This window comes from Dipodomys spectabilis, unplaced genomic scaffold, assembly GCF_019054845.1.
Source record: "Dipodomys spectabilis isolate Male_0828 unplaced genomic scaffold, ASM1905484v1 ptg000184l, whole genome shotgun sequence".
Lineage (NCBI taxonomy): Eukaryota > Metazoa > Chordata > Mammalia > Rodentia > Heteromyidae > Dipodomys > Dipodomys spectabilis.
The window spans coordinates 421579-436250 of record NW_024870861.1 but is presented as its reverse complement, the minus strand read 5'-3'; the positions used below and the strand labels follow the sequence as shown (position 1 = coordinate 436250).

General features: G+C 55.1%; 1 protein-coding gene across 1 annotated transcript; it reads right to left on the bottom strand.

The window, feature by feature from the left end:
* Nucleotides 1–7584: 7584 nt before the first annotated feature.
* Spatc1l (spermatogenesis and centriole associated 1 like) lies at nt 7585–11952 on the bottom strand. Its single transcript, XM_042695318.1, has 4 exons — nt 11751–11952; nt 9252–9599; nt 8360–8511; nt 7585–7911 (listed from the first exon to the last, which is right to left on the bottom strand). The coding sequence occupies exons 1-4, from the start codon at nt 11950–11952 to the stop codon at nt 7585–7587; spliced, it is 1029 nt and encodes a 342-aa protein (XP_042551252.1).
* Between the last annotated feature and the right edge of the window lie 2720 nt (nt 11953–14672).

Sequence of the window (14672 nt, the reverse complement as noted above, 5' to 3'; positions counted from 1 at the left end):
AGGATCCCCAGACCACAGTGTCCCCGCTGCATCTCCACTCCCTCCAGCACCCAGAGTCTGCAGGACAGCAGGGGCTGAGGCCACAGCACCCACAGCAGGGTCGTGGTAGGCGTCAGGCCTGGGTGAGGAGATGCATGTGGGCCTCTCCCTTCCTGTACTACTCAGGGAGACCAAGAGGAGGAGGGGCTATGTGGGAAGACAGAGAGAAACAGACAGGGCTATGTGTCTGGAAGCTGGGAGGAAGGAGGGGCTCTTGTGGACCACGTTTGCTCCCCAAAATTTCACTTAGTGAAGCCTTACCCTCCCAGACTTCAAGATGTGTGCACACTCAGAGATGGACGGGGTCTCTGAAGAAGTGGTCTCGTTAAAATGAGGTCACTGGGGTGAGTCTGGATCCCCTACAACCACCCTGTGGGGACTCGGGAGATCTAGGAGGAGACCCTTGATCCTGACCTATAACCTCTAGAGGCCGCGCAGCTCCCTAGCCTGGCCTCTGCCCAGGGAAACCGTGGGTGCCGCAGCGTGGATGCATGTTAACTGGCAGCATCTCTGCAACCAGAAGCCAGGCCAGCGAGTGGCTGACCTTGTAACTCGGGGCTGGAGCTCGAGTATCACCCAAGGTTGCCGTTGAGGTCTCCGGGTGGACAGTGCAGAAGTGAGGCCTCCTGAGGACTCTGATCCCGTGGGAAGCGTGGGGGGACCTGGTTGGAGGTAGCTGGGGAGGTTTGAGGTCTATCTGTCCCAGTCCCTCACATACCCAGCTGTGCCCACCATGCACTGTCCTCCCCTACACAGTGCTCTGCCTCACCAGAAACAAAGGGGCCAGCACCTCTGAAACTGTAACCCAAGCAAGCCTTTCCTCTTCCTGGTTCATGTTTCCCTCCGGTGTTTTGTCACAGCAATGGAAAATGGCCAACACAGGGATGCCATGCCAAGACCAACAGCCTACATTCTCAGAGCTTAGAGCACTGTCTTGTCCATTTAATTAATCATTCCTATTTCCTATTGTTTATGAGAAAAACCTCATGAAGGTCATACTATCAATGACTTAGGGCTAGGCAGGGAGCTGGGAAACCTGACATCTAAAATCACTGCCTTGGAAGCTGGTGGGAAATCATACATGCTGGACTGCTGCTGACAGATGGGCTATGACACATAACTGCTTAAAAACTGTGCAAGCCGGGTGCCAGTGTCTAGCGCCTGTCATCCCAGCTACTCAGGAGGCTGAGATCTGAGGATCGCGGTTCAAAGCCAGCCCAGGCAGGAAAGTCCATGAGACTCTTATCTCCAATAAACCACTAGAAAACCAGAAGTGTTGCTGTGGCTCCAACGGTAGAGAGCTTGCCTTGAGCTGAAGAGCTGAGAGACAGCACCCAGGCCCAGAGTTCAAGTCCCATGACTGACAAAAAAAAAGGGGGGGGGGGGGAATCCAAGCAGCAGCAGAGTTTGCATAATATTTATAGACCAAACAAACATGAACAGGTGATTTTTATTTCACACTTCATGACAAATATAGGTCAAAAATAACATAAAATAAGTAAGAAATAATATAAGATGCTAAAAAGGTTGTAGAAACAGAAAATGGTTTTTCAGATAAAAAAGAACTTTAGGACTAAATAACATTTGCCCTGAAAACAGAGGATTGTCCTCAAATGAAAACAAGCAGGTAAGGGCAAAACCCAGGCCAGGTACCGGTGGCTCACGCCTGTAATCCTAGCTCATCAGAAGACTGAGATCTGAGGATCAAAAACTAAAACCAGCCTGGGCAGAGACTCTTATCTCCAGCTAACCACTAAAAAGCCAGAAGTGCAGCTATGGTTCAAGTGGTAGAGCACCAGCCTTGAGCAAAAAGGCTAAGGGATAATACCCAGGCCCTGGGTTCCAGGCCCTGAGTTCCAGCCCCAGTAGCAACATGAAAAAAAAAAGTCCTTTTCAAATCCCAGATTTTTTAAATCCCAGTAAATCTGAGGCACAAGGCAGTGTACCAATGGTCTCCTGTGGCAATGCATGCTCTCCGGGTAGAGTGTATTCTTCCTTCTCTTCATGAACTTTACTGCCTGCAGCTCTCACTGTATTTTGCATTTTGCTTGAAATCTTCTCTCACAGGAACACAAGAAACACCACAACTAGAACTCAACTCTTCCTAGGGTAATTCCTAGAGATAGTGAGTTAGTGACAGTTGGCACTGAACATGACTTTGATGTGCAGCCAGGCCATCCAGAGCCAGATCTCCTCGTCTCTTCGTTGAAGTCTCCTCCAGCCCCAATCTTCTCCTTTCTAGCTCAGGTTCACAGACGGCATCCTGACCCTTCTTATTAGCTCAAGTTCATAAAGGGCATTCTGACCCTTCTTCCTAACTCTAGTTGTGTGTGTTGTATGTGTGTATACTAGTCCTAGGGCTTGACCTCAGGGCCTGGGCACTGTCCTTCAGGTTTTGTGCTCAAGGCTAATGCTCTACCACATGAGCCACAGCTCTACTTCCAGCTTTTTGGTGACTAATTGGAGATGATTGTCTCACAGACTTTCCTGCCCAGGCTGGCTTTGCACTGCAGTAACCAGCAGGGCCCCGTGGCCAGGCCCGCTGGAGGGGTGGGGCATCTGATGGGTGCCACCAGAGGTCATACGTTTTGGAGGCCCCAGTGATCATCAGGCCTTGGCCCCTGGGAAACCCCTCATAGGTGAGTGTCTCAGCCCTCAGGGGTGACAGCCTCCTTCCAGTGTCTGTTTCCTGAGGACCAATGTGGACAGGGACCATTCGGGGCCTTCTTGAGAAGCCATCTAGGACCTCCTCTAGAGGTCATCTGGGACTTCTTCAAGAGGTCACCTGGGGGGCTGGAAATGTGGCCTAGTGGTAGAGTGGTTGCCTAGCATGCATGAAGCTCTGGGTTTGATTCCTCAGTACCACATACCCAGAAAAAAAGGCCAGAAGTGTCCCTGTGGCTCAAGTGGTAGAGTTCTAGCCTTGAGCACAGGGCCTGAGCTGAGTTCAAGTGCCAGGACTGGCAAAAACAATAAGTAAATAAAAAGGTCACCTGGGACCTCCTTGGGAGGTCATCTGAGAGATGTGGGACATGTGGTTTAAGTGTCTGTGGCTACTAGTCTGTATATGTGTTTGCTACTAGTTCTGTGTCCTATATACTCCTTTTTTTCCAGGATGGGAAAACAATGTCCTAAAGTTCTCATACGTGAAAATGTAATTGAAAAATCTTCTCTCCCTGTGTTACGGGATTCCCTGGAAGAAGACCCGCTGCTCCCTCCTATTCTGTGCCATCAGCGCCTCCGATGTTAAGTCCCCCCATACCAGAAGTGTTTCCTTGTACCAGCCCGAGATGGTACAAGGTGGTGCAGTCCCTTTGTTACCCTTGAGACAGGTGCACGGGGGAGACGGTGGACAAGTCCCTTTTCCAGTGCACGTTCCCTTGACAACTAGTGACCTGTAGAACTGGAAAGAGCACAAGCCGCCCGTTTCTGATACACCCCAGGGGCTCATCCCCTTCTTAGAGACAGTCTTTTTCACACACCAGCCCACATGGAATGATTGTCAGCAATTTTTTTTCCGGTCTGGGCTCTTCAACTCAAGGCTTCGCTCTACCACTTGAGCCACAGCGCCACTTCCCGTTTTTTCTGCTTATGTGGTACTGAGGAATCGAACCCAGGGCCTCATGCATGAGAGGCAAGCACTCTACCACTGAGCCACCTTCCCAGCCCAATTGTCAGCCATTTTTAGTAGAGCAAATAAGGGCACAAGACTATCTTTAGGAACAGAAACCCATGGCAACAGCCAATTGTGTCAGCCATTTTTGCAGGTGATTTTCACCTGAGAGGAAAGGGAGTGAGCCTGGTGCAGTGCCTTGAAGGTGGTCCTTGGACCAGATGCCTTACCCACTGATGACCCAGTCTTTCCCCCTGACTCCCAGGCTGGGACTACAACAGCGATAGAGGCTGGAAGGCGCTCACCAATGATCGCCAGACTCTGCTGGCAGGGAGGCGCTCACCAATGATCGCCAGACTCTGCTGGCAGGGAGGCACTCACCAATGATCACCAAACTGTTAGCAGGGAGGCGCCCACCAATGATCACCAAACTGTTAGCAGGGAGGCACTCACCAATGATCACCAGCTCTGCTAGCAGGGAGGCGCTCACCAATGATCACCAAACTGTTAGCAGGGAGGCGCTCACCAATGATCGCCAGACTCTGTTAGCAGGGAGGCGCCCACCAATGATCACCAAACTGTTAGCAGGGAGGCGCCCATCAATGATCGCCAGCTCTGCTAGCAGGGAGGCACTCACCAATGATCGCCAGCTCTGCTAGCAGGGAGGCGCTCACCAATGATCACCAAACTGTTGGCAGGGAGGCGCTCACCAATGATCGCCAGACTCTGTTGGCAGGGAGGCGCCCACCAATGATCACCAAACTGTTGGCAGGGAGGCGCTCACCAATGATCGCCAGACTCTGTTGGCAGGGAGGCGCCCACCAATGATCGCCAGCTCTGCTAGCAGGGAGGCACTCACCAATGATCGCCAGCTCTGCTAGCAGGGAGGCGCTCACCAATGATCACCAAACTGTTGGCAGGGAGGCGCTCACCAATGATTACCAGCTCTGTTGGCAGGGATACAGGCAGCGGCTAGGAAGCCAACTCACTTATCTAACGTGAGTGAGACTCTGCAGCTCCCCATGGAGTCCCCTGCTACTTTTCTAGAATGTCTCTTGGTGGTCTATAGGACCTATACGCCTGTAGATCCTGAGGCCCCAGAGAATCAAAGAGCCCTAAATATGGCCTTTGTTACCCAGTCAGCCCCAGATATGAGAAGAAAGCTTCAAAAGTTAGAAGGTTTTGGGCTGGGAAGGTGGCTCAGTGGTAGAGCGCTTGCCTTGAGTGCCTGAGGCCCTGGGTTCAATTCCTCAGCACCACATAAGCAAAAAGAAAAAAGCCGGAAGTGGCACTGTGGCTCAAGTGGTAGAGCACTAGCCTTGAGCTGAAGAGCTTAGGGACAGCGCCCAGGCCCAGAGTACAGGCCCCACGACCAGACCCAAAACAAAACAAAAAAAAGTTAGAGGGAAAGGTGCTAGCATTGCCCAGAGGGTATTTGCTAACAGAGATACCAAGGAAGAAAAACAGTCAAAGAAGAGGGTTCAATTTTTGGTAGTAGCACCAGGACAGGTTTAAGAAACCCTTGGCGAAGACAGTATAATTCATTTGCAAATGGCAGTAGGGAACCTCTAGGACTAGACACCAATGTGCTTATTGCAAGCAAAACAGACATTGGAAAAAGGAATGACTAAGGAAGAGAAAGATGGAAAATGATGGGTGAAGTAAGCACGTTAGCAACCTGGAAACTGTGTTCATATCTCCTGAGAAACATGGACTCTGAAATCCAACCTTGTTGAACTTAACAAAAAATGTGAAGAAAAAATTCACACACTCCTGTCTGAAAATGCTGGCTTAATAAAGACTCTAAATCTCTAGTACATGCCCATCAAACCCACAGAGAGGTTAAAAGCACATTGAACAGCACAGTGGAAAAAACCAAGAGAATTACCAGACATGAAGAAAAGATCTGAAGACAAATCAGGAACTTGTAAGAGTCAAAGATGAGAATAAAATCCTCAAAACGAACCTGGAAAACACTCAGAATCAAATGGAATCCAAGTACATCAGCCTGGGTGATCATGAGGCAAGCTGGGGCCACAGGCCGGAGGCTGAGGGAGGCACAGGACAGCATCGCTGCTGTCCTGGCTGACTATAGGCGAGGCCAGGAGGAGACCCTAATGCTGCACACAGACATCAAGGCCCAGAAGAAGGAGCTGGACATGATACAAGAAACGCCAACGATCAGCTTTGAAGAGTGGAAATTCAAAGCAACAGAGATAGACCTGAAAGAGCAGCTAGCGGAGCAGGCACAGAAGTGCTATGTCAGAGAAGAAGAGGCCAAGAAAAGTGGGCAGGAAAACATCAGGCTGAAGAAGGAGATCGTCACTCGAGAAAGAGTCAAAGGACACACATGCTCGGATGGGGAACGCCTGGGGAACGGAAAGAGTCTTAGCCAGAAAAACAGAAGAGCTAAACGGTTGAAAGATCTGTCACAAAATACACTGAGGTGAAAAATGAGAAAGAGAAGCTACTAGAGGAAAAGGCCAAACAACTGCCAAGATCCTCACCATAACTGTAATGCGGAAGCACCCAATGGAACAGGTGGAGGTGAGAGAAAAAAAAACCTTCTCAATAGCACTGTTGAGAATGTAATACAGGTGCTGAAGATCAAGCAGAGGCGCTGTGAGAAGGAGCAGCGGTTGGACAGTTGAAGGAACTCTTCCGGGACCCTGGCAGAACACTTGCAGGTTAAGGAAGACTTTGAGAAGGAGATTGGGATCATGAAAGGGAGCTTGAAAGAAAAGGAGGAGAATAAAATGGAAGAAGTCTCCAAGCTCTGGACTGAGGTTCAGAGTACTAAACAGGAGTTAAAGAAACTAGATTCACTAGGTGCCAGTGGCTCACGCCTGTCATCCCAGCTACTCAGGAGGCTGAGATCTGAGGATCACGGTTCAAAGCCAGCCTGGGCAGGGAAGTCCACGAGACGCTCATCTCTGATGAACCACCCAAAAACCAGAAGTGGTGCTGTGGCTCAAGTGGCAGAGCACTCACCTTGACCTGAAGAGCTGAGGGACAGCGCCCAGGCCCAGAGTTCAGGCCCCAAAACCAACAAAAAACAAAAACAACAACAATGAAGAAACTAGAGACCACAAAGGTTCAAGGAAAAAACTGAGCTGATCAGGTACCTTGGGAGGCCACCCTAAAACCAGTGGGGTGTCCAGAGCTACTAGTCATTAATTAAAGGAAGAAGCATAAAAAAGTGGTGGTAAGTGTGCAAATGTGGAGAGTACACTTGTGAAAAATGGTTGCAGGCTCGAGCCTTCTGTTAAACCTGGTCATTTGTCTTGTCCCTGGCCACCGCCTACAATGGTCTTGGAAACCAGGGGGGCCTCAGCCTGACAAGCCTGGGTAATGCGTGTGGACAGGCGGCAGCAGGGAACGCCTGGGAAGCGGGACCGTGTGGAGGGGCGTGTGTGCCGGGAGCCTCACCTGGTGAGCCTCGGGAAGGGATCGGTACCTGTGGGCACTGGTGGCACTTCCTAACAAGCACGGAGACCGCTCAGGTAACGCGAATCCCTCTGCCGGCCGGCCCTGGGCGGTGGCGGCCCCGCCCGAGGCCACGAGACCGGTGAGGCTGGAAGCCGGCCTCCTGAGGGCGCAGAGGCCCCGAGGACACCTGAGGGCGCAGAGGCCCCGAGGACACCTGAGGGCGCAGAGGCCCCGAGGACACCTGAGGGCGCAGAGGCCCCAGGACACCTGAGGGCGCAGAGGCCCCAGGACACCTGAGGGCGCAGAGGCCCGCCCGGCTCCGGGAAGGCTGCGGGACGCGCCCCCGGGGCCCTCGGGAAGGCGGGAGAGGGGGGCGAGCGGCTGTGATCACGGCCGCAGCAGAGGCACGCGGATGGTCAACGGGCTTTACTGGCGGGGCCCCGCCCCGCCCCGCCCCGCCCCGCGCGCCCGCGCGCCCCGCGCCCGCGCCCGCGCCCGCCGCGTCACCAGGCGAAGAGCGGCTTGCTGTCCTCCTTGGAGAGCTCGCACAGGCAGTTGAGCAGCAGCAGCGAGTCGCCCAGGAACTTGGGCGGCACCACGTCGATGACCAGCTTGCGCAGCGCGGCGGGGCTGCTGTGCAGCGGGTGCGCGCGCAGGTCCGGGCGCTGCCGCAGGATGCCGTACGTGTTGATGAGGAACTCGCTGAACACGGGGTGCACCTCGCGGCTGTACCCCAGCTTCTCCAGCCGCGCCGTCAGCGTCAGGTAGCGGTGCGTCAGCTCGCGCAGCTTCTTCTCGTCCACCGAGCCGTCCAGGGACTTGATGGAGGTCTGCGGGCGGGCGGGCGGGCGGGCGGCCGTCGGGGCGGGGCGGGGCGGGGCGAGGCAGGGGCGGGGCGGGGCGGGGCGAGGCAGGGCGGGGCGGGGCGGTCGTCTGCGCAGGGAGGGGCGGGGCGGGGCGAGGCGGGGCGGGGCGGCCGTCCGTGCAGGGAGGGGTGGGGCGGGGCGAGGCAGGGGCGGGGCGGGGCGGGGCGGGGCGAGGCAGGGCGGGGCAGGGCGGTCGTCTGCGCAGGGAGGGGCGGGGCGGGGCGAGGCAGGGGCGGGGCGGGGCGGCCGTCCGCGCAGGGAGGGGTGGGGCGGGGCGGGGCGGGGCGAGGCAGGGCGGGGCGGGGCGGCCGTCCGTGCAGGGAGGGGCGGGGCGAGGCAGGGCGGGGCGGGGCGGCCGTCCGTGCAGGGAGGGGCGGGGCGAGGCAGGGCGGGGCGGGCCCTGCGTGCGCACCTGCTTGATCTTCTCCGGGATGTTGGAGACGGTGAAGCCGTAGAGCCGCGTGACGCCCGGGAACACGTAGGCCAGGATGCGCCGGTCCAGCTGGAAGGCGATCTCGCCCACGATGCGGCCGTCCTTCTCCGCGCCCGCGAAGCAGGGGAGCTCTGCGGGGGAGGGGGGACTCAGACCCCGCCTGACCCCGTGACCCCTGACCCCACCTGACCCCTGACCCCTCCCAACCCCCTGACCCCACCTGGCTCCCTGACCCTGACCCGGCCCGACCCGCCTGACCCCCGACCCCACCTGATCCCTGACCCCACCCAACCCCGTCTGACCCCTAGATCCCCTAACCCCGTCTGACCCCACCTGACTCCCTGACCACACCAGACCCTGCCTGACCCTGCCTGGCCAGAGGTTCAGGTAGTAGAGCCCCTGCCCAGCAAGCGTGAGTCCCTGAGTCCGACTCTGAGCCAAACACAACAGCACCCACGTACCACAAACAGCCCACCACGGCCAGCCCTCGTCCAGCCCTCCCCACCCAGTCCCTGTCCAGCCTGACCCATCCAGCCCAGGCCCGCCCCGTCCAGCCCTCATCCTTGGCCAGGCCCGCCCCAGCCAGCCCCAGTCCCCAGCCAGCCCCCATCCAGTCCCCATCCCTGGCCAGCCCCACCCCATCCAGCCCCCGTCCTTGGCCAGGCCCACCCTGTCCAGCCCCCGTCCAGCCTGTCCCATCCAGCCTGCATCCCTGACCAGGCCCGCCCTGGCCGGTCCCAGTCCAGCCTACGTCCCCGGCCAGGCCCACCTCTTCTAGCCCCTATCACTGGCCAGGCTTGCCCCTCCCAGCCCCCATCCACCAGGTCACCAAACCACCCCTGTGCAGCCCCAGAGCACCTGGGCGGCCCACCGTTAAGGTAGTAGCTCCTCCGGGTCCTGTCCCCCGTGGGCAGGCTACTCTCTGAGAAGCACACCTTCTTAGGCCGGGCCATCTCCCTGGGCTCCAGCAGGGTCTTGTCCACCAGGGGGTCCTGCAGTGGACTCAGAACCGGGGACAGCTTCCTGTCGGAGCCACGGGCACACAGCTCTGGAGCGTTGAGGAAGGCCTTGAAGGACACCTGGGAGGAGGTTGCACAGCCCGGAGAGGCCTCGTCCTCACTGGAGAGGGGTGCGTGGGAGCACAGCAGGTCCTCCAGGGAGGACGTCTGCAGCTGGGCAGGCGTGTCCGGGACGCTGGCAAACCTCCCGAAGTCTGGACCTGGGTCAGGGGGGAAAGACAGACACTCAGGCTAGAGGAACCCAGACTTCCATTAAAGTAAGAGATCGTGATGTACAGGCCGTGCACATGCGCACATGGGGCCCTGCTGGTGTTGCTGTCCAGGTTCTGGTTCACACTCACCAAGCTGATCTTTACGAACCTTTAACAGTGGCTGTGGAGCCGGGTGCCTGAAATCCTAGCTACCCACAAGGCTGAGATCTGAGGACTGAGGCACAGAGCCATCCAGGGCAGACAAATGGACCTGATTTAGATCTCCCTTTACCAGCAAAAAGGCAGAAGTGGGATGCGATTCCCAGTGCATACTGATGTAAGAAATAGTGAGAGATTGCACTGGGAGAGCTCTTAGACCAACTGAAAAATGACATGGCATTCAACCAGGGACAATGGAGGTTCAGCAGCTACACCTGTGTGGGCAGCTAGGACTCTGGGCTCTGGGTAGGGATTGTGGCTCAGGCCACAGTGTCTTCTGAGACTGGTGTTTGAGGTCTGGGCCTCCTGTGGCTGAGCGCCACAGCCTCTCAGGTAGCACGTGGCCTGTGAGCCTCTTAACAGCAACAGCTGGGATCTGGGGACAAGGCCCCCAGGCCACCATACCTGGTGTCAGGAGCGCCAGGAGCTGGCCCTCAGGACCACACGTGGTAACTCCGTGATGATGCTTTCGGTAAAGTCTTGCAGTCTTTTCACCACTTGTTAGCAGCACTGCCTGTTCCTTACCCTCCCTCCCTCTGCCTAAGGTCTCTCCTGGGAGTTTTCCATGAAGAACAGCAGGGTAGAGGCCACGAGGGGTCCCCCACACCCTGGGACCCAGAGCTGAAGTTGCAAAACACCCTTCCAGTGCTGGTGGTACTCAGAGGACGGTAGCCAGCTGGGGTCCAAAGTGGACCCCAGGAGGCAGTCATACCAAGCGCAGGTCCCTGAGTCCTCCCGTGGTCAGGTGGGTAGCTGACCACCCAGGCATCACATTAGAGTCAGCCGTGGCCTGGCCAGTGCCACGGTGTGCCTAGGAAGCTCAGTCCTCATCGGGGATCCTACCAGGAGGGTTGAATGCACACACATGGAATGCAAGCCCACTGAGCTGTGAGTTTTCAGGCAATGGCAATGGGAGTTTTGTCTCTAGTCCACCATCCCAAGCAAAGGCCAGTCACACCCATCAAGAATGCCCCAAATCATATTATTAAAAGGGAAAATTTCACAAAAACTGTAAAACAGAAACACTTACTTTTGTAGAAAGTGATAAAAGAAAAAAAACCTTTGTTCCTGTAAAAAGTCGTAGGTGAACTGGAGTGAAGAGTTGTATTCATTTTCTTTTCTTTTTTTTTTTTTTTTTGTCAGTTATGGGGCCTGAACTCTGGGCCTGGGCGCTGTCCCTCAGCTCTTCAGCTCAAGGTGAACACAATACCACTTGAGCCACAGCGCCACTTCTGGCTTTTTCTGCTTATGTGGTGCTGAGGAATGGAACCCAGGACCTCATGCATGCAAGGCAAGCACTCTACCACTGAGCCACTTCCCAGTCAAGAGCTGTCTGTATTCATTACCTGAGGAGGTAACTGTAACCCCTCAGTACAGCACCCTTATAATAACAATAAAACATACAAATACAGGCATAGGTGGTTTAGGATCACAATCTCACAGTACTCTCCTACCCACTTGCTCCCAAGGGCCATTCTCAGGGCCTCCCTCTGGAGGGGACTCCCGGCTGAGCCCGGCTGAGCCATGTAAACTCCATCTATGGCAAGAGACCGGATGGGACACAGCAGAGGAATGGGGCTTCCTGGGGGTCGAGGGCAGGGGGCGAGGAGAACATACCTGTGAGATGAGCATGCCATGGCCCTGTCCCAGAGGGACAGAGACGGCCCAGCAGGGCAAACTGCAGGGCCAAGCTGAGACCAGCGTTGCTGCTCTAGGCCCTGTGGTGGCACTCGGAGACCTCGCTAACTGCCCACCCCGAATCGGCTGGAATGGGCAGCCCCCGCCACCCCCTCCTGTGTGTGCTCCGCCCCAAGAGGCAGAGGGTGCCCCTAGATCACGCCCAGGCCAGGCAAGGAGGCCGAGGGCCTGGGAGGTGCCTGGTTCATGTTGGTGGGTGACCCCTGACCCCAGGGCCCTCTGCAGGCCCAGCCTGCACCTCACCTCCACTCCCTGGGGAGCAGGCCTCGGGGTAGGTGGGGGCCTTGGGGAAGAGGAGGTCCCGGCCACCACGGCCACAGCTCTCCTGGCAGCTCTCACTGAGCAGCCGCTTCAGCATCTGGTTCTCCTTCAAGAGGCGCACCTGCTTCTTCAGGTCTGCGTTCTCACTCATGAGCCTGTTCATCAACTCGCTCCCCTCAGCCATGGTGTCCGCTCACATGCGGGCCTGCAGCCCCATGGAGGTGGAAACACAGAGCCCGCAGACCTACAGAAACGGAGTTCCATGCTTCCGCAGCCTTGTGATGTCGCCACACTTAAAGAGGCAGCACCACGGCTTGGCGTCCTTCCACCCCAGACCGCAGCCTCCCGAGCAAGTCCAGGCCGGGCTGGCCCCCACGAGCTGGCCAGCATGCAGACAAACGCACCAGACCATGAGAGGGACCCAAGTGCCAAGAACAGAGGACTGTGGGATGTGGGGGTGGGGCAGACTTACAGGGGGGTCCTGAGCTCCCAAGAGGCAACCCAGGTAGTGGAGACAGCACAGGGATGAGGCCAGACTGCCAGTCCCTTCCAGAAACACCCAGAATAACGTGGTCAGGGCAGGGGTCATCTTGTCCACCATGTGGAGGTCTGAGAACCAAGTGGCTTGCAGGGCTGCTCTTCTATGGCGTAAGCCCATTCGAGGTGGCCCCTGCGTCCTGAGGACCTGTGGCATCTGACCCCATCACTTTCCGGGACTTATTCCTGGGACCTAGCGGGAAAGGGAGACCAGCCAGGAGCAGCACTCATCCCTGCACCCCCCACCCCCCACCCCAGAGGGCTGAGTGAGTCTATCTGTAAGCTACACCCCTGAGAAAAGACCAAAGCAGCACAACTTGGGCAGCCACCCCACACTGCCTGTGCTGTTACCACCCGTGGCAGGGAGGCCGTGGCCTGCTGGCTTCCGCTGGGAAAAGTCTCAGTCTTCGGCCAACCACTCTGAAACCCAAGTGTCTGCTTCCACTGTGGGGAAGGGTGCAGGCGCAGCTTCTGGCTTCAAGTCTTGCTGCATTGGTAGCCCAGAAGCACTGGTCTCCCCCCATGAGAAGGGACAATCAGAAAACCAGCCCAGGGCTTGTCATGCTCTCCTGCCTCCACCCCAGTGTCAAGCCCAGGCATAAATGGCCCCACATAGAATAGAGCCTATTCTCCGGTGATGGCCACGGTAGTGAGATGTTGCTTCGGGGAAGGAGGGAAAGGCATAAGCTCCAAGGACTCCTTCTGCCTCTGTAGCCAGCAGAGATGGGGGATGGCATCCACTGTGGAAGCACCTCGGGGGTCCCAGGACAGAGGACAAAGGAAGAGAGCAAGCCCCATGCCCAGCTCCTGAGAGCAGCGGGGACCTCGTCCAACCACACCCAAAATGCCATCTCCGCCTCTCAAGTTCTGACAAGCTTCTGATCCCGACTTGCCATCTGTGAATTTACCACTGGACCGGTCTGCTTCTCTTTTGTTAAGTACTTTTCACTAAACTCTTCAGATTTAAGTTTTCTGAGGAAGTCTGTACAGCCTTTTTTTAATTGAGTTTTTTTGCTATTATAAAGATTGTACAGCAGGGTTAGTGTTATGATGTCAAGTACTTTTGTTTACAATGGAATTGATCTGTGCTTCCTTTTCTTGTGATGTCTTTTTTTTCATTTTTGCTTTTTTTTCTTTTGGGGCCTGGGCACTGTCCTTGAGTTGTTTTGCTCTACTACTTGAGCCACACTTCCACTTCCATTTTTGGTGGTTAGTGGTTTTTCCTGCCCAACAGGGCTTTGAACCTCAATCATCAGCCTTCCTGAGTATCTTGAATTACAGACATGTGACCATCGGGTTTAAATTTTTACTTTGAGCTTGGTTTTATACTTGAAATTTTCTGTAGACAGTACACAAACTAGCTGTGCTTTCTCATCCAGGGTGATGCTCTGCAGTTTAGTTGGAGCACTTCAATCTTTAGTTAATAAAATTATTGAAATGGTTAAGTTTAATTATCATTAGCAGTTTGACACATTCCTGTTTCTCCTTTTTTTTTTTGTCTGTTGTGGGCCTGGGCGCTGTCCCTCAGCTCTTCAGCTCAAGACAAGCACTCTACCACTTGAGCCACAGCACTTCCGGTTTTCTGGTGGTTTACTGGAGATAAGTCTCATGGATTTTCTTGCCCAGGCTGGCTTTGAACCGCAACCCTCGATCTCAGACTCGTGAGTAGCTAGGATTATAGGTGTGAGCCACCAGTGCCTGGCTTTTCCTATCTTCTTTTGGAATACTTCACTTCCTTTCTAAGTTTATAAGGTTTATATCTCTTCATTGTTTTAAAAAGCTCACCATAGGGTTTTAGTCTTCTTTTACTTACCACTTTCAAATAATGTACTATCTTGATGTGTGACCCTTCACAAGAACCTAACATGGTAAACTTCCACCGTCGCTCAACGCCCTACTTTTCTGCATCTCTAGATCTTAAAATTACCATTTATACCACTCTCACAGCACACAGAAAGCCGAGACAGAAGACTGTGAGCGCCAGACCAACCTGAATCACATGGTGAGTATCCTCAAAACCAAAGACAGCTATGAAGAGACTCAAGAGCCTTCTCTACTTGCCAGACTGACCTGTGAGGATCTGAGTTTCTAATATACCTCTTCCCTTCAGCAGAGAACCTGAGAGTTCTTTCAGTATTGATCTAGAGAGACATCTGCTTTCCCTTCCCAACATGGAAGATGTCAGCTGAGCAGCATTTCTTTCAGAGGGAGTTACCGCCTGGCCCTCAGAGGACATGCTTGCAAGCTGGATGGCGTTGGTGACTTCCAGAATTCCTTGGGGGACTCCAAGGTCCATACTGAGACCCACAGGCAGCATAGGGTCTGTCTTTGTTTGGTTTCCGTTCTTTACTGCTGTCACCAGTTGGA

Coding starts and splice junctions, on each gene's coding strand:
- Spatc1l (XM_042695318.1), bottom strand. CDS start 11,952: ATGGCTGAGGGGAGCGAGTTGATGAACAGGCTCATGAGTGAGAACGCA. Junction 8,512..9,251: donor GAGGAGCTACTACCTTAACG/GTGGGCCGCCCA, acceptor CCTCCCCCGCAG/AGCTCCCCTGCTTCGCGGGC. Junction 7,912..8,359: donor TCCCGGAGAAGATCAAGCAG/GTGCGCACGCAG, acceptor GCCCGCCCGCAG/ACCTCCATCAAGTCCCTGGA.